The sequence below is a fragment of the Balaenoptera physalus genome (genome assembly GCF_965194825.1).
Source record: "Balaenoptera physalus genome assembly, chromosome: 14".
Taxonomy (NCBI): domain Eukaryota; kingdom Metazoa; phylum Chordata; class Mammalia; order Artiodactyla; family Balaenopteridae; genus Balaenoptera; species Balaenoptera physalus.
Genome location: NC_138893.1, coordinates 87,260,288 through 87,284,393, shown reverse-complemented (window position 1 = coordinate 87,284,393; position 24,106 = coordinate 87,260,288). Strand labels below are relative to the sequence as shown.

At 40.2% G+C, this 24,106-nt stretch overlaps 1 protein-coding gene and 1 long non-coding RNA gene across 6 annotated transcripts in view; one reads left to right on the top strand and one right to left on the bottom strand.

Moving 5' to 3' along the window:
• Positions 1–14,310, top strand: part of HKDC1 (hexokinase domain containing 1) — a 265,615-nt gene extending 251,305 nt beyond the window's left edge. For 4 of the 5 annotated variants that reach the window (XM_082424446.1, XM_082424444.1, XM_082424445.1 and 1 more), the window contains 6 exons: positions 5,062–5,157; positions 5,334–5,433; positions 6,827–7,010; positions 8,955–9,110; positions 9,614–9,847; positions 12,336–13,270. In XM_082424446.1, coding sequence (XP_082280572.1) covers positions 5,062–5,157; positions 5,334–5,433; positions 6,827–7,010; positions 8,955–9,110; positions 9,614–9,847; positions 12,336–12,483 — 918 coding nt within the window. In that variant the 3' untranslated portion in view covers positions 12,484–13,270. Of the gene's footprint in view, positions 1–5,061; positions 5,158–5,333; positions 5,434–6,826; positions 7,011–8,954; positions 9,111–9,613; positions 9,848–12,335 lie in introns of all 5 variants that reach the window. The other variant, XM_082424443.1, reaches the window with a different exon arrangement.
• Positions 1–24,106, bottom strand: part of LOC309642742 — a 335,590-nt gene that overhangs the window by 214,106 nt on the left and 97,378 nt on the right. The gene's annotated exons all lie outside the window — the stretch shown is intronic.

Sequence of the window (24,106 nt, the reverse complement as noted above, 5' to 3'; positions counted from 1 at the left end):
AATTGAAACTGTGATTAAAAATCTTCCAACAAACAAAAGCCCAGGCTTCACAGTCGGATTCTATCAAACATTTAAAGAAGAGCTAACACCTATCCTTCTCAAACTCTTCCAAAATATAGCAGAGGGAGGAACACTCCCAAACTCATTCTACGAGGCCACCATCACCCTGATACCAAAGCCAGACAAAGATGTCACAGAAAAAGAAAACTATAGGCCAATATCACTGATGAACATAGATGCAAAAATCTTCAACAAAATACTAGCAAACAGAATCCAACAGCACATTAAAAGGATCATACACCATGATCAAGTGGGGTTTATCCCAGGAATGCAAGGATTCTTCAATATATGCAAATCAATCAATGTGATACACCATATTAACAAATTGAAGGATAAAAGCCACATGATCATCTCAATAGAGGCAGAAAAAAACTTTTGACAAAATTCAACACCCATTTATGATAAAAACCCTCCAGAAAGTAGGCATAGAGGGATCTTACCTCAACATAATAAAGGCCATATATGACAAACCCACAGCCAACATTGTTCTCAGTGGTGAAAAACTGAAACCATTTCCACTAAGATCAGGAACAATACAAGGTTGCCCACTGTCACCACTATTATTCAACATAGTTTTGGAAGTTTTAGCCGCAGCAATCAGAGAAGAAAAAGAAATAAAAAGAATCAAAATCGGAAAAGAAGAAGTAAAACTGTCACTGTTTGCAGATGACATGATACTATACATAGAGAATCCTAAAGATGCTACCAGAAAACTGCTAGAGCTAATCAATGAATGTGGTAAAGTAGCAGGATACAAGATTAACGCACAGAAATCTCTAGTATTCCTCTACACTAATGATGAAAAATCTGAAAGAGAAATTAAGGAAACACTCCCACTTACCACTGCAACAAAAAGAATAAAATACCTAGGAATAAACCTACCTAGGGAGACAAAAGACCTGTATGCAGAAAACTATAAGACACTGATGAAAGAAATTAAAGATGATCCAAATAGATGGAGAGATATACCATGCTCTTGGATTGGAAGAATCAACATTGTGAAAATGACTATACTACCCAAAGCAATCTACAGATTCAGTGCATTCCCTGTCAAACTACCAATGGCATTTTTCACAGAACTAGAACAAAAAATTTCACAATTTGTATGGAAACACAAAAGTCCCCGAATAGCCAAAGCAATCTTGAGAAAGAAAAACAGAGCTGGAGGAATCAGGCTCCCTGACTTCAGACTATACTACAGAGCTACAGTAATCAAAACAGTATGATACTGGCACAAAAACAGAAACATAGATCAATGGAACAGGATAGAAAGCCCAGAGATAAACCCACGCACATATGGTCACCTTATCTTTGATAAAGGAGGCAAGCATATACAGTGGAGAAAAGACAGCCTCTTCAATAAGTGGTGCTGGGAAAACTGGACAGCTATATGTAAAAGAATGAAATTAGAACACTTCCTAACACCATACACAAAAATAAACTCAAAATGGATTAAAGACCTAAATGTAAGGCCAGACACTATCAAACTCTTAGAGGAAAACATAGACAGAACACTCTATGACATAAATCACAGCAAGATCCTTTTTGACCCATCTCCTAGAGAAAGGGAAATAAAAATAAACAAATGGGACCTAATGAAACTTAAAAGCTTTTAGACAGCAAAGGAAACCATAAACAAGACTAAAAGACAACCCTCAGAATGAGAGAAAATATTTGCAAATGAAGCAACTGACAAAGGATTAATCTCCAAAATTTATAAGCAGCTCAATATTAAAAAACAAACAACCCAATCCAAAAATGGGCAGAAGACCTAAATAGACATTTCTCCAAAGAAGATATACAGATTGCCAACAAACACATGAAAGGATGCTCAACATCAGTAATCATTAGAGAAATGCAAATCAAAACTACAATGAGGTATCACCTCACACCAGTCAGAATGGCCATCATCAAAAAATCTACAAATAATAAATGCCGGAGAGGGTGTGGAGAAAAGGGAACCCTCTTGCACTGTTGGTGGGAATGTAAATTGATACAGCCACTGTGGAGAACAGTATGGAGGTTCCTTAAAAAAGTAAAAACAGAACTACCATACGACCCAGCAATCCCACTACTGGGCATATACCCTGAGAAAACCATAATTCAGAAAGAGTCATGTACCACGATGTTCATTGCAGCACTATTTACAATAGCCAGGACATGGAAACAACCTAAGTGTCCATCAACAGATGAATGGATAAAGAAGATGTGGCACATATATACAATGGAATATTACTCAACCATAAAAAGAAACGAAATTGAGTTATTTGTAGTGAGGTGGATGGACCTAGAGACTGTTATACAGAGTGAAGTAAGTCAGACAGAGAAAAACAAATACCGTGTGCTAGCGCATATATATGGAATCTAAAAAAAAAAAAAAAATGGTTCTGAAGAACCTAGGGGCAGGACAGGAATAAAGACGCAGACATAGAGAATGGACTTGAGGACACGGGGAGGGGGAAGGGTAAGCTGGGACTAAGTGAGAGAGTGGCATGGACATATATGCACTACCAAATGTAAAATAGATAGCTAGTGGGAAGCAACTGCATAGCACAGGGAGATCAGCTGGGTGGTTTGTGACCACCTAGAGGAGTGGAATAGGGAGGATGAGAGGGAGATGCAAGAGGGAGGAGATATGGGGATAGATGTATATGTATAGCTGATTCACTTTGTTATAAAGCAGAAACTAACACACCATTGTAAAGCAATTATGCCCGAATAAAAATTAAAAAAAAAAAAAACAACTGAAAATAGAACTACCATGTGACCCAGCAATCCCACTACTGGGCATATACCCTGAGGAAACCATAATTCAGAAAGAGTCATGTACCATGATGTTCACTGCAGCACTATTTACAATAGCCAGGACATGGAAGCAACCTAAGTGTCCATCGACAGATGAATGGATAAAGAAGATGTGGCACATACATACAACGGAATATTACTCAGCCATAAAAAGAAACAGAATTGAGTTATTTGTAGTGAGGTGGATGGACCTAGAGTCTGTCATACAGAGTGAAGTAAGTCAGACAGAGAAAAACTAATACCGTATGCTAACACATATATATGAGTCTTAAAAAAGAAAAAGGTTCTGAAGAACCTAGGGGCAGAACAGGAATAAAAACGCAGATGTGGAGAGTGAACTTGAGGACATGGGGAGAGGGAGGGGTGGCCTGGGACGAGGTGAGAAAGTGGCATGGATATATATACACTACCAGATATAGAATGGATGGCTGGTGGGAGGAAGCTGCATAGCACAGGGAGCTCGGTGCTTTGTGACCACCTAGAGGGGTGGGATAGGGAGGGTGGGAGGGAGATGCAAGAGGGAGGGGATATGGGGATATATGTATACATATAGCTGATTCACTTTGTTATACAGCAGAAGCTAATGCACCCTTGTAGAGCAATTATACTCCAATAAAGATATTGAAAAAAAAATTAATACACATGGGAAGGGGGAGCCGTGTGCAGCTGTCCATGGTTCTGAATGATCCAGGGCACAGCTGCACCTCCTGACCCAGGACACTGGGCCTTCAGGCCTCTCTCCCAGCAGTTCTGACAGGTTCATGAAGACACAGCTAAGAAGGAGGGGAGACCAATGGACAGCTGGGAGCAAAGCCACTGATGACTGGGGAGAAAAAAGAGAGACTTAAAAATTGAAGTATAGTTGATTTACAATATTATATTAGTTTCAGGTATACAACATATACTATAAGCTATTTTTATAGCTTATACTCCATACAAGGTTATTATAAAATATTGACTATATTCTCTGTGCTGTAATGTATTCTCATTACATCCTTGTAACTAATTTATTTTATACCTAGTAGTTTATACCTCTTAATCCCTTTCACCTATTTTGCCCCTCTCCTCACCCTTCGCCCTTCTGGTAACCACTAGTTCCAAAAAGAGAGACATAGGTGTGGTACATATATACAATGGAATATTACTCAGCCATAAAAAAGAATGAAATTGGGTCATTTGCAGAGATGTGGGTAGACCTGGAGACTGTCATACAGAGTGAAGTAAGTAGAAAGAGAAAAACAAATATCGTACATTAACGCATATATGTGGAATCTAGAATGAACTGGTTTGCAAGGCAGAAATAGAGATACAGATGTAGAGAACAAACGTATGGACACCAAGGAGGGGGGCGAAGTGGTGAAGGGGGATGAATTGGGACATTGGGATTGACATATATACACTAATATGTATAAAATAGGTAACTAATAAGAACCTGCTGTATTAAAAAAATAAAATTCAAAAAAAATTTAGAAATACTTTTTCTCGGTATTATAAAAATTGTACATGCGAATTTTAGGAAAATTAGAAAATATAGGCAAACAAAAAGGAGAGACTAAAAGGTACCAATAATCTTGTACCCAGAGGGAACCACTGTCAACCACCTGGTGTATGCCTTGTTCCAGGCCTTTTTCCAGATTTGAGTGTGTGTGAGTTTTAAAATAATAATAGAATAATTCACCATCTGTATTTGTTTAATGTGAGTTCACTTAACAGTGTATGGTGAACATCTTTCTCTAACATCTAACGTCTCTTAAAGCATTATGTTTTTATGGGTGTAGAGCATTTCCTATATTGATGTACAAGATGATAGATCCATATTGTTGGAATGACAGGATGCCTCTAGTTTTTCCTGTGAAACAATGCTTTGATGAACATTTTACAGCTTTATCTTTAATCACAAAGATGTGATTGATTGGGTAAATTAGAAGTGGCCTTTGTTCTGTGCAGTCATGGCCAGGGAACGTGAGTTGACCCTTGATAAATATGAATTGCTGCAGTTATTCCTCAGCAGTAGACCTTGTCTGAGCATCACGCTCTGTGGCACCTCTGGGGCCAGTGTTAGGGCTACAGATGGAAGCACAGTCAACAGCATTTGACTACCAGTCAGCTATAGCGCCTTGCATCTATTTGATGCTGAGATTGTGCAGTGGTCCCAGCAAACTATTGCTCAAATGAATTTGCCCTCCTTTCTTTCAGGGAACACTCATTGAGTGGACCAAAGGCTTCAAGGCTACTGACTGTGAAGGGGAAGATGTGGTGGACATGCTCAGGGAAGCCATCAAGAGGAGAAATGTACGTTATGGTGTTGAGGCTCATGCCTGACCTTGCCCCTTCCCCGAGACGCCTCTGCTCTGCCATCCTATGCCCAGCCCTGTGACTCTGGCCTCTGCCCACATCAGGCTGATGTGCCCCTCCTGAGCCTGTTTGGCTTGCACATCCTACTTGTAGTAGAGCTGCTTCCTTTGCAGGAGTTTGACCTGGACATAGTCGCAGTTGTGAATGACACAGTGGGGACCATGATGACCTGTGGCTATGAAGATCGTAATTGTGAGGTTGGCCTGATTGCAGGTAAGTGATCAGGCATGTCCCATTGGCCTACTCCCATCTGATCTTTTTGAGGTTCCCTTTTAACATAGTGAAGGGCGGGGGCCATTGTTCCATTACATAGAGGTTCTGAAGCCAGCTTTGTCCAAAGTAGAGACAAAGTTAAGATTGGGATTCCAGGTCTCCTAATTCCCAAGTCTTTACTTAACATCTTTTTCCCTAAGGGTCCTAAGCCAAGGTTTTCCTTTCTGTTGAGGAAGGAGAATAACATAGAAAGAGGGGACTTTCAAATTAGGGCCTTGGGGCAGATTATCCTGGGAGGAAGGAGACCACAGTTGGATCAGGTTGGCACGGGGCTGAGGGAGCTAGATTTTCATGCTGGCTCCAACATGCATCTCCTCTGTTCTCTGACCTCTTCTGGCTGTCAGGATGCACGGGATGGGGAAGAGTTGGAAAGAAACCTAGGAGAGAAGAAGGGAGTAGTCTGAGGTATGATATAGGCCTTTTAAGGGTCTTTTGGAAAAGTCTGGCAGTGATTAAGGGCAAGGGTGGATTCCAGGGGATACTCTAAGAGGTGAGGGGACAGGTGGTATTTGAACAGGTGGAGACAAGGGTGATGGGCATTCTAAGTGACAGGCACAGGTTAAGTAATCACAGAATCTGGGAAAGTTGTTCCAGCTGGTTGTCTGGGCTTCCTGAGTTTAAGTAGTACATAGAACAGGAGATGGGGATATATTGAGATGTCTTCAATGCCAACTAAGAGGTTTCATCTCACTCCAACACTTACCTACTTTGTGACCTTGGGCAGGTTGCTTATTTTGTCTGGACTTGAGTTTCCTCATCTGTGGGAAGGGCTGGGCTAGATCTAGGAGGACAAAGAGGTAAGATTTGTTTGATTGATGATAATAGTTGCCTGGACTGTTGTGTTGAGAATAGTTCTGAGACCAGGTCATGGACAAAGGAGAAGAGGGTGGCTTTCAGATGCCAAGTGTCTACTTATCCAAGACTAGATGATTCCTCATGGTCCCTTCCAGCTCTGACTGCTAATTCTGTGACTACTTGGAGCTTACTTTGTGTGCCTGTGGCTTATCAATAATCATGAGGAGAAGGAGGAGAAGGATAATGATATCACAGGTACCAATTCTATGTGGAGGAAACTTACGAACATCGTCTCATTTTTTTTTTTTTCTTTATAACAAATCTATAAAGCAGGTATTATCTCCTTTTTACAGATGAAGTAAATGGATCTCTGAAAGATGAGATACTTGTCTAGGGTCACCCAGCTATGAGTGTAAAGCTAAAGTCCACACCCATTGGTATCTGACTCCAAACCTAAATTCCTATCTACTGTACCCTGCTGGCTCTTTAAGACGTGGTGGTGTCTTTTGAAGACTAAAGTCCCATCTTGACCTTTTAGGAACAGGCAGCAACATGTGCTACATGGAGGAGATGAGGAACATTGAACTGGTGGAAGGGGATGAAGGGAAGATGTGCATAAACACAGAGTGGGGAGGATTTGGAGATAATGGCTGCCTAGATGACATCCGGACCCAGTACGACAAGGAGGTGGACGAGGGGTCCTTGAATCCTGGCAAACAGAGGTGAGGAGGGCAGATGTGTGCATTCATGCAGGTTGTGCAGTGTACGACTTCAGCGGATCTAAGGGGGCACCATTTTCATGTTACAGACACCATAGTTTGTATATTTATGACAACTCTCCATCAGATGTTAGTGAAATGTCTTATTTGAACAAAAGCATAAAGCTATGACAAGTTTCCAACAGAGAGAAAGAAGGTGAGCCTTTTTCTAATTACCACAATGTACCATAAGGTCTAGTGGTGGCTTTGGAAGTGAGGCAGAGGTCATCAAAAAGTCCATTCACTGTGGACTGGGTGTCACAGAGCTGGGACACGGTGACTTAGTGGGCCCTCTCAAGATGGGCGTCTAGTAGGTCCAGTTTAGAGGTCAACATCCTTAGTCTTTCAAGAGCAGGCTGCCAGGTTGGTGATCTCTGTTGTTCCGGGGGTGGGGAAGTGGCTTCAGGTGACGGTTGGCAGTCCTGGTTCTCAGCCATGACGTTGTGTTCCAGCATGGGTCACAATCACTTTGTGAGGTGTATTCCAATTGATAACCATACTCAAAATACTGAAAATAATGATGGTTTAAAAAAAACACAAAACAGAGTACATTTTCACTTGCATTCTTATATACTTTCTTGAATAGGAGAGAAAGGGGTAGACAGGGATAGAGCTAGCCTGTGGTGGATTGATCATTAGCCTGAGCCCATCCATTACGACAGGGGTTGGCAAACTTTTTCTGTAAAGGACCAGATAGTAAATGTTTTACTGTCAGGCCACGTGGTCTTTGTCACAACTAAACCCAGTGTCTTACTATATAAAATAAGATGAAAGTGTAGATTTATCCTGATGGACGACATCCAAGTGGAAAAGTTGAGCAGATAGGAAATGTAATGGGATGCCTGGGCCACAGATGCCTCGCTGACTGTTAAACTGAGAAAACTCAATAGGAAGAGGCTTGACAAGACCAAGACCAGCCCTGGTGGTCCCTCATCTTCCTTTGGCACTAGTCTTTGTAGGTGGGAGGCAGGTGAATTGTGGTAAGCCCAGCTGAACCAGGGACCAAAACACAAGGGACCTTAACAAAGGGCCTTATCTCTAAATCCCAAGTTGGGGCATCCAAGTTTTGTGTCTGAATCCACTGGAAACTCACGTTTTTGGAGTGAGAGTTTAAGGGGGCAACATACTTGAATTCACCTGCTGTCACCATTATTTGTCTAAGTGTCAGTTCTTTAGACTAATGAGGTCCTGAGCAGTTAAGAGAATACAAGTCCAGCACGTAAGTCTCAGGCACACTCAGATTTCCATTTGACCCTGCAGGCAGGGGCAGTCCAGCTCTGCATCATTGTTATTAATACTGTCACACCTACCTGGGTAGCGTGCCTGATCAGTGCCTGTCGGTTGCAAAGCTCCTTTTTCTCTTGCACCTTCCGCCTTGGAGCTCACAGCCTGATAGGAAGGGGGAAGGGAGCTAACGTTTTGGACCACCCTTGGTGTGTGCATACAGTTTAAATGTGTTATCTCATGGAGCAGGAGCTCTAGTGGAACAGATTTCTTCAAATACAAAGCCAAGGAGAGCTAGCTTTGGGGCCAGGAAAGGGACTCGCTTTAGCTTAGTGTCTACTGTGCACCAGACGGTTGCCTCCCAACAGTCTTGTGGGGTCAGGATTTTGCTCCCTGTTTTATAGATGATGGTTTAAAGTGCTTGCTCAGGTCATGCAGCTAATGTGTGGCAGAGCTGGGACCTAGTTCTTGCTCAATATGGCTCCAAAGCCTGGCCTTCCCACATCATACTGTCTCCTGCATGCACTTCTCTGGGCCTGCTGCCCACTCTGACCCACTGCAACCCAGGCAGCTGGTGGATGCCAGTGGCATGCCTTCCACACTCTGACTTGTGATCCTTTCGCGAACCACTCACCAGCACTGATTTTCCTGCTCTCGCCAACCTTATCCCTCTTCTCTAAACAGATACGAGAAAATGACCAGTGGGATGTACCTGGGGGAGATCGTGCGGCAGATCCTGATTGACTTGACCAAGCAGGGTCTCCTCTTCCGAGGGCAGATTTCAGAGCGTCTCCGGACCAGGGGCATCTTTGAAACCAAGTTCTTGTCTCAAATTGAAAGGTAACTCGTGATCAATTTCACCTGCTCGATGTGAAAGACCCTATGTTGGATGTGCTGCTGTCACACCAGGTTCCAGCAGATTTGAAATTTAAAAATAAAAAGAGTAACGGCCTGGCTGGGCAGAGGGTTGCCTCCTGGGGTTGCTCCCTCTCTCCAGCTGTATCAGGACCACAGCACCCAGCTGAGGGTCCAGCAGCCTGTCTGGGCCCCGAGGTTCCTAAATGGTTACACAGGAGTTAGCTTAGGCTAAAAAATGATCCTCTTTTGATCCTGAAAAGATGATGTGCTCACACTTTATTCTTTAAAGATGATGGGACTTCCTGGGGGTGGCAGACCTTCTTGAATCTCAGCTTCTAAGGCATCCTGCTCCAATCTTACCATGGCTTGGATCATTTTCTTCTCCCTCCCGCTTGAGCATCTAGGGATGGGGGCCCGTGAGCCCTGCGGAGCAGGTTCTAGGACCCCAGGAATAGGTCCTGACATCCTGCTCTGCTTGCCTGCAGCGATCGGCTGGCCCTCCTCCAGGTCAGGAGGATCCTGCAGCAGCTTGGCCTGGACAGCACGTGTGAGGACAGCATCGTGGTGAAGGAGGTGTGCGGAGCTGTGTCCCGGCGGGCGGCCGAGCTCTACGGTGCCGGCCTGGCCGCCGTCGTGGAGAAAAGGAGGGAAGACCAGGGGTTTGAGCACCTGAAGATCACCGTGGGTGTGGATGGCACGCTGTACAAGCTGCACCCGCAGTGAGTGCTCCAGAGAGGCAGGGGTGGGGATGCTGAGGCTGAGTGTGGACCCTGGTGAATCTGACAGACAAAGTGCAGGCCCTGGGGGCTCTGCTTCCTAGTGCTATGATGTGGGGTGTTCACCACCCTCTCTGAAGCCCAGGCTCCTCATCTGTAACAGGCAGGCAGTAATAATCTCTACCTCCTAGGCCTGCATCAGGGTTGAGTGAGTTCCTACATGAACAGTGCTTTACGCAGTGCTCAGTAAATACAAGTGATTATTATCAACACAGTCTCACCTGACCTCACAGGAAGCGATGAGAACTGACTGTTTTGCACAGTATAGAGTATGTGACAAGGATGAGCTCAGAGTCAGGAGGCAGAAGGATTAAGAGTGAGTTTGAATCCTGGCTCCACTACTTAGAAGCTGGGGGGCCCAGGGCCAGTTTCTTACCCCCTTTGACCCTAATTCTTTATCTCTAAAATGGTGACAAAAATCATACCTACCCCATAGGTTGTCAGGAGAATTAAGTCAAATAGTGTCTGTAGACTACATGGCACATCAAAAAGATGGCAATGAAAGCTTTTATTTTTTATTTTTATTTTTATTTTTTTTGAAAGCTTTTATTTTTATTTAATGTTTTACATTTTGTTTTGGTGATGAAGAAAGGTATTAGCAAGCTTATAAAAATTTCCAATCATGCTGAAATGTATACATAAACATATTATTACTGCAATCCTTGATCCTTAGCCCTTCCTATGATGCTGACTAATTATCCAGAATAACTGACTGATATCTTTTCTTGGTTTTCCCTTGGGGGTCACATATTTTTGGTGTGGTTCCTACAAGCCTCTTCCTTTGAACCAAGACCTGACCAAGGGACAGAAACCACATGATCATTTCAATAGGTGCAGACAAAGCAGTTGATAAAATCTAGCACCTTTCATGATAAGAGCACTCAACAAACTAGGAATAAGGGAGCTTCTTTAATCTGATAAAAGCATCTATGAAAAACCCACAGCTGACATCATACTTACTGGCGAGACACTGGATGCTTTTCCCTTAAAATTAGGAACAAGACAGGGATGTCCACTCTTGCCACTGCTGTTCAACATTGTACTGCTTCTAGCACTGCCTCCAGATGGTTGTGTGGTTTTGTCTCTCAGTCAAGTTTTGATTCAAGGGAGAGGCTTATAGGAACCAGACCAAAAATATGTGACCTCAAGCAGAAAATCAAGGGTGAGTCTACACAAGGCAGTTAGGCAAGAAAAAGAAATAAAAGGCATCTATATTGGAAAGGCAAAACTAAAACTATCTTCGCAGATTACATGATTTTGTATATAGAAATCCTAAGGAATCCACAAAAAACTATTGGAAGGAACTGAGAAACAAATTCAGCAAGGTTTCAGGATGCAAGATCAGTATACAAAAATCATTTGCATTTCTATGCATTAACAATGAATAATCTGAAAATGAGATTAAGAAAATAGCATCAAAAAGAATAAAATACTTAGTAATAAATTTAATAAAAGAAGTGTAAGGCTTGTACATTGAAAACTACAAAACATTGTTGAAATAAAGAAAACCTAAATAAATGGGAAAATATCCCATGCTAGTGGACTGGAAAACTTAACATTGTAAAGAGAGCAACTTCCCAAATCTTTTTTTTTCTAATTGATGTATAGTTGACATGCAACATTATATTAGTTTTAGGTATACAACATAGTTATTTGACATTTATATACATTACAAATTGATCACCACAATAAGTCTAGTAACCATCTGTCACTGTATAAAGTTATAGCAATATTATTGACTATGTTCTCTATGCAGTACATTATATCCCCTGACTTACTTATTTTATAACTGGAAGTTTGTGCCTCTTAATACCCTTCATCTATTTTGCCCAACCCTCTAGTCTCCTCCCTGTGACAATCACCAGTAGTTTGTTCTCTGTAACTCTGTTTCTGTTTTGTTTGTTCATTTGTTTTGTTTTTTAGATTTCACATATAAATGAAATCATGTAGTATTTGCCTTTCTCTGTCTGACTTATTTCACTTAGCATAATACCCTCTAGGTCCATCCATGTTTTTGCAAATGGCAAGATTTCATTCTTTTTATGGCTGAGTCATATTCCATTGTATATATATATATATACCATATCTTCTTTATCCATTCATGTATTGATGGGCACTTGGGTTGCTTCCATATCTTGGCTATTGTAAGTAATGCTGCCGTGAACATAGGAATGCATATATGTTTTCTTTGGATGAATACCCAGGAGTGGAATTAGTGGATCATATGGTAGTTCTATTTTTAATTTTTTGAGAAACCTCCATGCTGTTTTCCATAATGGCTGCACCAATTTACATTCTCACCATCAACTGATGAATGGATAAGCAATCTACTTTCCATCTATGCAATGGAATATTACTCATAAAAAGGAAGGAAGTACTGATACATGCTACAACTAAGTGCTGATGATGTTTCTCTTTTTCTTTTTTATAGCTTTTCTCGGATATTGCAGGAAACTGTGAAAGAACTAGCTCCTCGATGTGATGTGACATTCATGTTGTCAGAAGATGGCAGTGGAAAGGGAGCAGCTCTGATCACTGCTGTGGCCAAGAGGTTACAGCAGGCACGGAGGGAGAACTAGGAACCCCTTGGGGTTGGGCCGCATGTGCCTTGGATACTGACCAGCCTTTCCTCTGGCAGATGAGTTGGTCAGAGACCAACAGGCAAGCTTCTGGCTGACTTCACCGTCTGGATAGCCAGAAGAGAACCCCAGGTTCTTGGGTACTCTTAGCATTTTGTTACTGGTTTTCAAGGGCATTAAATGACATCTCTATTTGGCATGTTTGAACCAAAGATGGGCCAACTTATAAAATCAAAGCATTGGGCCCAAGATATCCCCTTTCAGCAAGTCTTTCAGTTGAGACCTGAGCTGTTCTCTACGGCTTTGGGTTCTGTGGCTACTGGGCTTGGAAACAAATACACGATCTGCCCATGTGGCCTGGCTGGCTGAATTCCCCAGTGGGATGCTTCAGCCATTGCTTGTAATAGATTGAGCCATCTACTTGTGGATGCACATTTGAGAGGGATAGGGGCTTAATCAACTGGAGATCTAATCTAACTTGTCATTAACTTGTCACGTTGACTTCAAGCATGAAGAGAGTACAAAAACTTTGGAGTGTTCAGCCCCAGGATGAAGAAGCGTTGATTGCCAGGGAGCCCTGTAGGAAACGTTTCATGCTTAAAGTGAGTTATATCAGCACCCTGTAGGATTTTGTTTCTCAGTAAACATGTGTGATGGGGAGGGTGCTGTTTGGGGCACCTGTTATCATTTTACATGTGGTTTTTGTCACTGCTGATGATAGTTGTTTTAAGGACTGTTAGGTATATGAAATCCAGTAAATGAATAAAAATATTTGATTTCCCAAGAATCTTTGCATGAGGTTTTAATACTTTATCTGGGAGGCTCGCTTGGTAACTTCATGCTCTGTTGGTGGAATGAGGGACCCACAGAGTCAGAAGTTGCTGACAGCATCTCTCTAGTTCAAACTTCTTACCAACAGGGGTAAAATATATGGAATATCTTCTATAATATCTTTGACAGATTATCCGAATTTCATTTAAATGAATACTTCCTGTGACTGGGCATTTACCACATGATCCTACAGCTCTTGCTTTTGAACAGCTGGAGTTGACCAGAAGTCCTTTCACCCTCCAAACTAACCTCTGCCTCTCTGGAACTCGGCCCCTCCCACATGCCCCATCAGTCTCCATTCTACCCTCCAGAACTAAGAGGAATTGGCCTGTTCCTGACCATTTTCCCAGTGGACATCCTCTCTCTCTTTCTCTTCATTTCATCACCTACCCCACACCTCTCCGCCCTTTATCTGAACCACCCATAACTTTCTACCTTGTCACAGAGTTATCTGTATGCATTTCTTATCTGGCCTAGTAGATTATAAGCTCTTTGTTAGATAACGTTTTTGTTTTGCCCCAGTGAACTCAGTGCTGTGCCATTCTTATTAAATACTTACTGGATGGAGGCATGATTGAAATAAAGTGTTCCAAGAAATTTTTCTTAGAAAAAGTGGAGACCATTATCATGAGAAACAAACTGAAAAGAATAATATTCTAGATCATCCAGGTTGATTTATTCTGATTTATTTACTTATTCCTAGTGCTAATTGTCACCACTTGCTGAAGCAGGATGTTCAGACAGACAGAATGGAGGAGGCTGGAGGAGGGTAAGAGAGGCCAACTGAGGCTGGGGACAGATGAGGGGGCTGAGGTTCCCTAGGAAATATTTTTTCATGCATTTATGAAACAGGTATGGAGATACTGTTGTGGACAGGTTCTAGATTTACCAAAATGAACTATTTTGTATTTTAGAGTTATACCTCTCTGCAGAGATGTTGTGTGGATTTGTTAAAATTATCTTTTTGTATTTTGAGGTTATGCTTCCTTGGGGAAATGTTTCACCTTAACAGATTTTGTCTTAGTCAACCCCAAACCTTGTTGTCCTTGTTACCTTTCCCCAGTTCTCCTATTCCTCGGTAAGACACCCCCAGCTCCAAGTCCCTCTCTCTCCTGGTTCTGCTGGGGGGTCTCTCCCTTTGCCATCCTACCTGGATGGATGATCTGGCCCAGAGATTCAGGGAGTTGCTCCACCACATTCTCCTACAACCTGGTCTTTCAGCACATGTTTGGTAGGTTCAAGATCACCTGGCCTACTTGTTTTTCAGTTTTGGTCTCTTACAAGAAAGAGAAGCCCCAAGGTATCTAGGCAATCTTGTACATTCTGACTAATTGATAGCATCATAGAATCCTTGAACCAGAACGGAACTGCAGAGAGGGCAGACATCCATTTTGCTGTGTTTGGACAGGCCAGCCCCTGAAACACCTGGGGCAATGGAGGGCTAACTTCTCCTCAGAGTTTACTAGGCAAGACCAGCAACCATGCAACCAGGTAAACTGTCCTCGTGCAAGTCCCACAGACATCCTCTTAGGAAGGGCTTCGTGATCATCTACATTTTCTACCCCTGTGGTGACTCTCTGCCAGTAACCTTTTGGCTAGAAAGAGCTGATGAATATAGATTTAAGAACTAGATTTTCCCCATGATTCTGACTCTTCAGAACAAATGACCTCATTCCCACTTGTCTGTCTTCAGAAATCTTGTTTCCTCTTCCTTCCTTTAGCTGGAATGGGCACTCCATGAGAATAAGGACTTGGGGCTCATTTTTCCTGTTGTCCCCAGAGCCTACCACAGTGGCTGGCATTGAGTAGCCACTGGACAATTCTCTAAATGAATGAATGAATAAATGCTAAAACAAGCACGTGAAAGAATTATTGCTCTCCTTTGAATCACTCCATTCTTCTATCTCACCCAGTGGCACTTGAGCCTTATACACAGTAGACACTCTATAAATGATAGTTCAACAAATGCTAAGCCCTGTTCTAGGCACTGAGGACCCAATGAAATGTAAGGTACCATTCCTGCTTTGTGAGAACTCACAGGCTAACAGGGAAGGAAAGACACATAAATACATGCAGTACAATATGGTAAACAGGAACAAGATGAACACACAATTCGTGACCATGTCCTGCATCCTTTAGGTCGGGAACTCTCAGTCTTTGTGTGTGTGTGCATGTGCACCATAAACCCCTTTGGCAATCATATGAAACCTATGGATCCTTTCTCAGAATGTTTATAAATGCATTAAATACCTAGGATTACAAAGGAAGTCAGTGGTAGTGAATTACAGTTATTAGAATATTAAAGTGGTAGTATGGTAATAGATGTGCTTATTTGTTAATGCATTCTATGACAAGTTCCAGCAGGAACCTAATAACAAGCATAATTTTCCTGATGAGTGTAAACAGTATTTTGAGACATTTGTAATAACAGCACATATATGAAAACTTCCATGGTTCCCACTGGAGACAAAGTTACAGGTGCTGCTAAAACTACTGTGGTTTGCTGCCCACATTCATAATGGAAGGAGAGGCTAAATTTCAGTTAGAGGTGATGGAAATAAAGTTGAAACTCTTTCCCAGAGAAGTTTATGAACTCCTCGCTTTGAGAGTCCCCCCGCCCAACCATGGGGCCCAGGTTAATCATCTCTGATCAAAATGTCCTAATAGAACTGGCACATTTAGGGATAGCATCTTAGATGGCAGAGAGGCAGTATGCTTGGATTCAGAAGAACTAGGTGTGCTATTTAACCTTCCTGAGCTTCAATTTCCTCATGTGCAAAAGGAGACTTTATAACAGCCTAACATGATTATGTGAACAACACAATCTAAACTGTGGACATGTGGATAAGCTATGAGCCGTTTGTACACGTGTGAGGTGGTGTGTTAAGGTCGGTAACCGTTGTTGGGGGCCCGTCTTATCATGGGTATGATCAACATTCAGGTCCCTCCAAGCCTATGGTCCGAACATATGGCTGGCTAATGACTGGCAACTGGGGGAGATGCATTTCTCACAACCCCTTCCTTCCACCTCTGACATCTTGATATTCCCTCTCTTGCCATTTCACAGTAAAAATTCCTGGTGAACCATATTTTATTAGAGAAAGGAGGGGACTTGGGAGAGGTTGGGTAATAACAGGGGAATCTGGTAGCTCATATCTGGGGTGAAATAGGAGAGGCGATTAGAGTAGAAGAGTTGGATTCTTTTCCGGTCCAGCCAGGGAAAGAATGAAGCTGGGGAGAAAGTGAAAATACTAAAAAATCTTCCAGGTTTTTTTTGTTTTGTTTTTGTTTTTCCTAATGAGAAGGAAAGAGATTGGGACAAAGGTAGGTTATTGACAACTTGGAATCAGAATGGCTTGAGGGATTGACCTAAAGAACAGGGTTGGACTAACAGCACAAAGGACGATTCCAGCGTCTGCCATTCACATCATGGTCTGTCTGTGGCCCAGTTCCTAACAAGTCACCTCTGTGGTAGCTAGCATGGTCTAAAGTGGCCTTTCACAAAGTATGTTCAAAGTTCAACTGGATGTTCCCAAGTTCACCAGTTCCTGGAGTCAGTCACCCTTTCCTTTAATACTTAAATAAGATGGCTTATTTCTCCATCCCACATACTACAGAGAGGTCTGTCTCCCACCCTAGTATTTCAGCAATTCCTGGAGGGAATGCTTATATCTTCCCGTTACTCCTCTAATTCCTGTCTCCAGTTTGCTTCCCCCCATCTCAATGGATCCCACGATTCCTGCAGCTACTTCCTCTCTCTCTGTTTTGCCGGCTACGTGGAACTGTCTCTTTTTGATTCCCCAAAACACCGTTAACTCAAGGCCAGTGGCAGGAACAGACTTAGCTAAAGGTTTGGGGATTGTGGAGGGGGACTACGTCACACAGCAGGAAACTATTTTACTTTTTTACTTTTTAATTTTTTTTTGGCCATGTCTCGCGGCTTACGGGGATCTTAGTTCCCCGATCGGGGATTGAACCCGGGCCCCGGCAGTGAGAGCGCCAAGTCCTAACCATTGGACCACCAGGGAATTCCCAGGAAAAAACTTAAATATGAAATACTAGATATCAAAGTTTTATGACCAAAAAAAAAAAAAAAAGTTCTATGACCATCCCTGCCCCAGAGAACTTCTCACTGGCCATCTTTCTCCATAGGCTCTGCTGGCTGCATGTTTTATGGATTCTTCCCACTTTCTCTGGAGACTTCTTTCTCTTCTTCTGTGAATTCTGGACTCCTCCATAAAATGAAAACTTCCTATAGCTTTATTTTACAGAGTAAGTGATTCTCCTATGGTCTCAATCCACTCCTAGGGCAGCCCAAGGGACCACACCTTTCCCAAACAAAAAGGCCTGTTGAGGTGTTTGTATGAACACTTTTGAGAGAAAAAGGATTTTCTCTCTAAAAGGAATTATTCTGTTCTCTTAGAGTCAAGCTACAACAAGCATTTTTCCTTGACATATAGTAAATTGCATATATTTAAAGTATATAATTTGATACAATTTGATGACATCATTACCACAATCAAGATAATGAATATTAACCACCAAAAGTTTCCTTGTGACCCTTTGTAATCCCTCCTTCCTGCCCCTTTCTTCCTCCTTCATACTTGGGTAACTACTGATTTGCTTTGTTTTTAATATAATTTCTTTTGCATTTTTTAGAATTTTATATAAATGGAAGCATACATTGGTACACTTTTTTGATCTAGCTTCTTCCCCTCAGCGTACTTATTTTGAAAATCACTCATGCTGTTGCAAGTACGAAGTGTCCATTCCTTTTATTGCTGAGTATTCCATTGTGTTAATATACCACAGTTTGTTTATCCATTCACCTTTTCATGGGTATTTGGGTTGTTTCCAGTTTTTGGCTATTAAAAATAAAACAGCTATGAACATTGTATACATACAAGTCTTTATATGGATATATACTTTCATTTCTCTTGGGTAAATACCTCAGAATGGAAAAGCTAGGTCATTTGGTTAAATTTTTAGGCAAAAGTCAGATTATTTTCCAAAGTAGTTGAACCATTTTGTTTTTTTAAGCTCCACTCATAAATGAAATCATACAGTATTTGTCATTGTCTGGCTTAGAATGTTGATTTCTTAAAAGTACCTTAGTAGGTTGTCAGTCTCTTAGAACTGATGTTAAGAAAGAGCTGTTCTGGTAATTGTATTGATGTTGTATTGCATCTGTAGATCAATTTGGGGAGAATGATCTCTTTAAACTGTTAATTCTTCCTAGTCATTAACATGGGATGTCTCTTTTTTGATTATATCTTCCCTGATGTTTTCCAAAAAGCTTTGTAATTTCCTATATAGGTCTTGCACTCTTTTTTTATCTTAGGTTTATTTTTAGGTAGTTTGTAGTTTTGTTGTGATTATAAATTAAGTCCTTTAAAAAATTTTTTAGTTCCTAATTGTTTGGTTGCTGATGCAAAGAAATGCAATTGACTTTAAGAGTAAATTGCAAAGATCATGACCCTTTACCCCTAAAAAAGTCATCATGTATTTATTGGGAACAATGACAATCTCTTACAAAAGCACAGTGCAGTTATTAAATTTAGGAATATCTTATTATTTCTAATTATTTAGATTATTTTGAATTTTATGTATTGACAATCATATAATCCACAAATAATATCAGTTTTATTTCTTCCTTTCTACTCTTTTCACTTTTAATTTTCTTCTTGTCTTATTTACGCCATCTAAATCATACAGTGCAATGTCGAAGTGAAGTGATGGTAGTGAGCATCTTTGTCTTATGCCTGATTTTTATAGGGTATACCCAAACATTTCCTCATTTAGAATAATTTTTGTGTATTTTCTTAGGAGTAACTTTTATCAGCGTAAATAAGTTCTCTTTCGATCATAGTTTATGAAGACTTTCTTTTCCCATGATCAGGTATTGAAATTTATCAAATTATTTTACTATCTCTATTGATATATCTTAATTTTTTCTCAATTGCTTACAATAATGAGTACTATCTATTAGTTTAATAATATTAAACCATCCCTGCAGCCCTGAGATAGACCCATCTTGGTCGTGGTTCATTACTGTTTTTATAACTGTTAGATTTGATTTGCTAATATTTTATTTAGAACTTCTGCATCTTTATAAGTGGAATGAGCTTATAAACTTTCTTTTTTGTACTGTCATTGTCTTGTTTTTGTAGGGTTATACTAGCCTCATAGAATGAGTTTTTATTCTCTGGAAGAATTCATTGAAAGTTTTGTGGAACTCACCTATAAAACCATTTGGGCCTTTTATTTTCTTTGGGGTAAGATTTTTAATTACTGATTCAATTTTTTTGAATAATCAGATTATCCAGGCTTTCCATTTTTTCTTAATCAAGTTGGTAGATTGTATTTTTCCCAGAATTTATCCATTTTGTCTTCTTTTTAAAATATATTTGCATAAATTTTTTAGATTTATATATAATTCATGGAACATAACATGCACCATTTTAAAGTATAAAATTCAGTGGTTTTTAGAGCGTTAACAAGTTATGCAACCATCACCAGTATATAATCCCAGAACATCTTCATCATCCTAAAAACTCCATACCCATTAGCAGGTGACTCCCATTTCTTCTAACCCCCAGCCCCTGGCAACAACTAATCAACTTTCTGACTCTATGGATTTGCCTATTTTGAAATTTTCATGTCATGGAATCACACAACATGTGCCCTCTTGGGTCTGACTTCTCTCACTTAGCATAATGTTTTCAAGGTATTCATTCATGTCGTAGCATGTATCAGAACTCATTCCTGTTAAATGCCAAATAATTCCATTGTATGTATATACAACATTTTGTTTATCCATTCATAAGTCGATGGACATATGCTTGCTTCTACATTTGGCTATTATGAATAATGCTGCTATGAATTTTTTTAATAAGTTCTTGTGCGAACATATGATTTTGATTCTCTTGGATGTATATCTAGGGATGCAATTACTAGGCCAAATGGTAATTCTAAGTTTTAACTTTTTGAGGAACTTTCAAATTGTTTCCCAAAATGGCTGTATCATTTTACATTCCCACCATAGCTGTGTGTGTGTGTGTGTGTGTGTGTGTGTGTGTGTGTGGTGTGGCATCACACCACCACATCCTCACCAACGCTTGTTAGTATCAGTCTTTTTGATTATAGCCATCCTAGTTGGTATGAAGTAATATCTCACTATGGTTTAAATTTTCATTTCTCTAGTGACTAATGATATTGAGCATCTTATTATGTGCTCGCTGGCTATTTGTGTATCTTCTTTGGAGACATGTCTACTAAAATCCTTAGCACATTTAAAAAAATTGGTTATTCCTGTTTTTATTTTTGAGTTTTAAGTGTTCTTTATATATTCTGAATTCTAGACCACTTTCAGATGTATGGTTTACAAATAATTTCTCCCATTTTGGTGGGTTGTCGTTTCATTTCCTTGATAGTGTCCTTTGAAGCATATAAGTTATAATTTTCACAAAGTCTGATTTATTATTTCTTCTGTTTGTGCTTTTGGTGTTATATCTAGAAAACCACTGCCTAACTCAAGGCCAAGAAGATTTACCCTTATGTTTTCTTCTATGAGTTTTACCTAATTTGCCTTAAGCCTACCCAATTAATTTGTTTTTCTTTCTTTCCTCCCGTTTCTTCCTTTCTTTCTTCCTTCCTTCCTTTCTTTCTTTCTTTCTTTCTTTCTTTCTTTCTTTTTCTTTCTTTCTTTCTTTCTTTCTTTCTTTCTTTCTTTTCTTCCTTCCTTTCTTTCTTTCTTTCTTTCTTTCTTTCTTTCTTTCTTTCTTTCTTTCTTTCTTTCTTTCCTTCTTCTTTCCTTCTTTCTTTCTTTCCTTTCTTTCTCTCTTTCTCTCTCACAAAATACTATATGAAAATATCACAAGACATGACTAGTGGGAGAGCACAATAAATTATCACTAGCATAGATTAAGAGAAAATTTTTTTTGCTATTTTTTATATTGAGTTCTAGTTTTACTGGGTAGTGATAAAAGAGAATGTCTTATATTGTATGACAACATAAAACAAATTGGTATTTTAAAAATTGTTATTGAGATATAATTGACATATAGTATTGTACTGTATTAGTTTCAGGTGTACAACATGACTTGATAGATGTATATATTGCAAAATGATTACCACAATAAGTTTAGGTAACAATTTTTTTTCTTGTGATAAGAACTTTAAAAATTTACTCTTAGTAACTTTCAAATATACAATATGATATTGTTAACTATAGTCTTCATGGTGTACATTACATCCCCAGGAGTTATTTATCTTATAACTGGAAGTTTGTACCTTTTGACCACCTTCACCCATTTTGCCCATCCCTTTATGCCCCACCTTTGGTAACCACCAATCTTTTCTCTGTATCTATGAATTTTTAAGATTCTACACATAATTGAGATCATATGGTATTTGTCTTTCTCTGTCTGATTTATTTAGCTTAGCATAATGCCCTCAAGGTCCATTCATGTTGTCACAAATGGCAGGGTTTCCTTCTTTTTATGGCTGAATAATATTTCATTACACATAGATACCACATTTTCTTTATCCATTTATCCACTGATGGGTACTTAGATAATTTCTATGTCTTGACTGTGTAAATAATGCTGCAATGAACATGAAAGTGCAGATTATCTTTTCAAGATAGTGAAATGGTAGTTACCCTTCAGGTAACTACCCAGGAGTGGAATTGCTGGATCATGTGGCATTTCTATTTTTAATTTTTTGAGGGATCTCCATACTGTTTTCCCTAGTAGCTGAACCGATTTACATTCCCATCAACAATGCACAAAGGTTCCCTTTTCTCCATATCCCTTCCAACACTTGTTATTTCTTGGTTTTTTGTTTTGTTTTGTTTTTTAATAATAACCGTTCTAATGGGTGTGAGATGGTTTTGTAGTTTCAATTTGCATTTCCCTGATTAGTGATGTTGAACACCTTTTCATGTATCTGTTGTTGATTTGTATGTCTTCTTCGGAAAAAGGTCTATTCAGATCCTCTGCCCATTTAAAAAGATTTGTTTTTCTATTGAATAGTATGTGTTCTTTATATATTTGGATATTAACCCCTTATCAGATATATGATTTACAAATACTTTCTCCATCCTATAGGTTGCTTTTTCATTTTGTTGATGGTTTTTCCTTTACTATACAGAGCTTTTTAGTTTGATGTAGTCCCACTTGTTTATCTTTGCTTTTTGTTGCCTTTGCTTTTGATGTCAAATCCAAAAAATCATTGCCAAGACCAATGTCAAGGAAATTATACCCTGGTTTCTTTTAGGAGTTTTATACTTTCAGAACTTACATTCAAGTCTTTAATCCATTTTGAATTTTTTGTGTATAGTGTAAGATAGTGGTCCAGTTTCATTCTTTGGCACGTGGCTGTCTAGTTTTCCCAGCAGCATTTGTTCAAGAGACTGTCCTTTCCCCACTGTATACTCTTGGCTCCTTTGTTGTAATGTATACTGCTGCTTTTGGATGGAATATTCTGTATATGTCTATTAAATCATTCTTTTTCTTTCTTTTTTCTTTTTCTTCCTCTGATTGGGTGAATTCCACTCCCCTGTCTTTGAGTTTGCTAATCCTTTCTTTGCTTCATCTAGTCTGATGTAGAACCGTGCTATTGGATTTTTCAGTTCAGTTATTGTATTCAGCTCTGTGATTTCTGTTTGGTACTTTCTTATATTTTCTATCTCCTTGTTGAAATTCTCACTTTGTTCATGCATTGTTCTCCTGACCTTGATGAGCATCATTATGACCATTATTAGAAATCTTTATCAGGTAAATAACTTATCTCCATTTCATTAAGATCTTTTTCTGGGGTTTTTATCTTGTTCTTTCATTTGGAACATATTCCTCTGTTTCTTCATTTTCTTTGACTTTCTGTGTTGGTTTCTATGCATTAGATAAAACAGCCACCTCACCCAATCTTGAAAGAGTGGCTTCCTGTAGGAGATGAACTTTATCCTTCAACCCTGCCTTAGTTCTTGGTTGTCTCTCAAGCCTTTGTGATTGTCCAGGCAGCCTTCTTTGTTCTTAGTGGCCCCCAGCAGTTGAGGTTGTGCTATGACCTGTCAGTGACTCAAAGGGGAGGATCTCAGTCAGCATCTAGATGTAGGTTGATTGGAAGCCAGACCCCCAGGCAGCAGTTTTTAAAGAATGCAACTCTACCTCTTTCAGGGGAAGACTGGGAGGTGGGCATTTCTTTGTGCTCTCTCTGTGCTGAGCCCTGGGGTAGGGGGGATAGCTAGTTAAAAACTGCTCCTTTGTTTGCTGTTGTTCCGTTGACCTGTGAACACAAGCGCTGCTGGCCACCAGAGCCAAGCTGTCAAGGAATGTCTCCTCTGGGCCACAGCCACAAAAGCCAGGATACCAGACGTGCACACAAACTCCTTTCAAGGAGACACCAGAAACCTGGGGCTAGGGACTTTCCTGGCGGTCCAGTGGTTAAGACTCTGCGCTTCCAATGAAGGGGTGTGGGTTTGATCCCTGGTTGGGGAACTAAGATCCCACACGCAGCACGGCGCGGACAAAAGATAAAAGGAAGGAAGGAAGGAAAGAAATAAAGAAATCTGGGACTAGGCAGAAGGAGAGTGCAAAGATGGCACCTGCAAGTCTCCTCCAGGCAGACTTCTCTTTTCCAAACTTACAACATTTCAGAAAAATCTTTCTCTGAATTTCCACTCTAGCCCACAGTGTCCTCTACTGCCCAGCACATAGTAAATATTCTGTGAAGGAACACTGGCAGGTGGAGAAAACCAGCTGTGCATGTTTTGTGACAGGTGCACATGTCT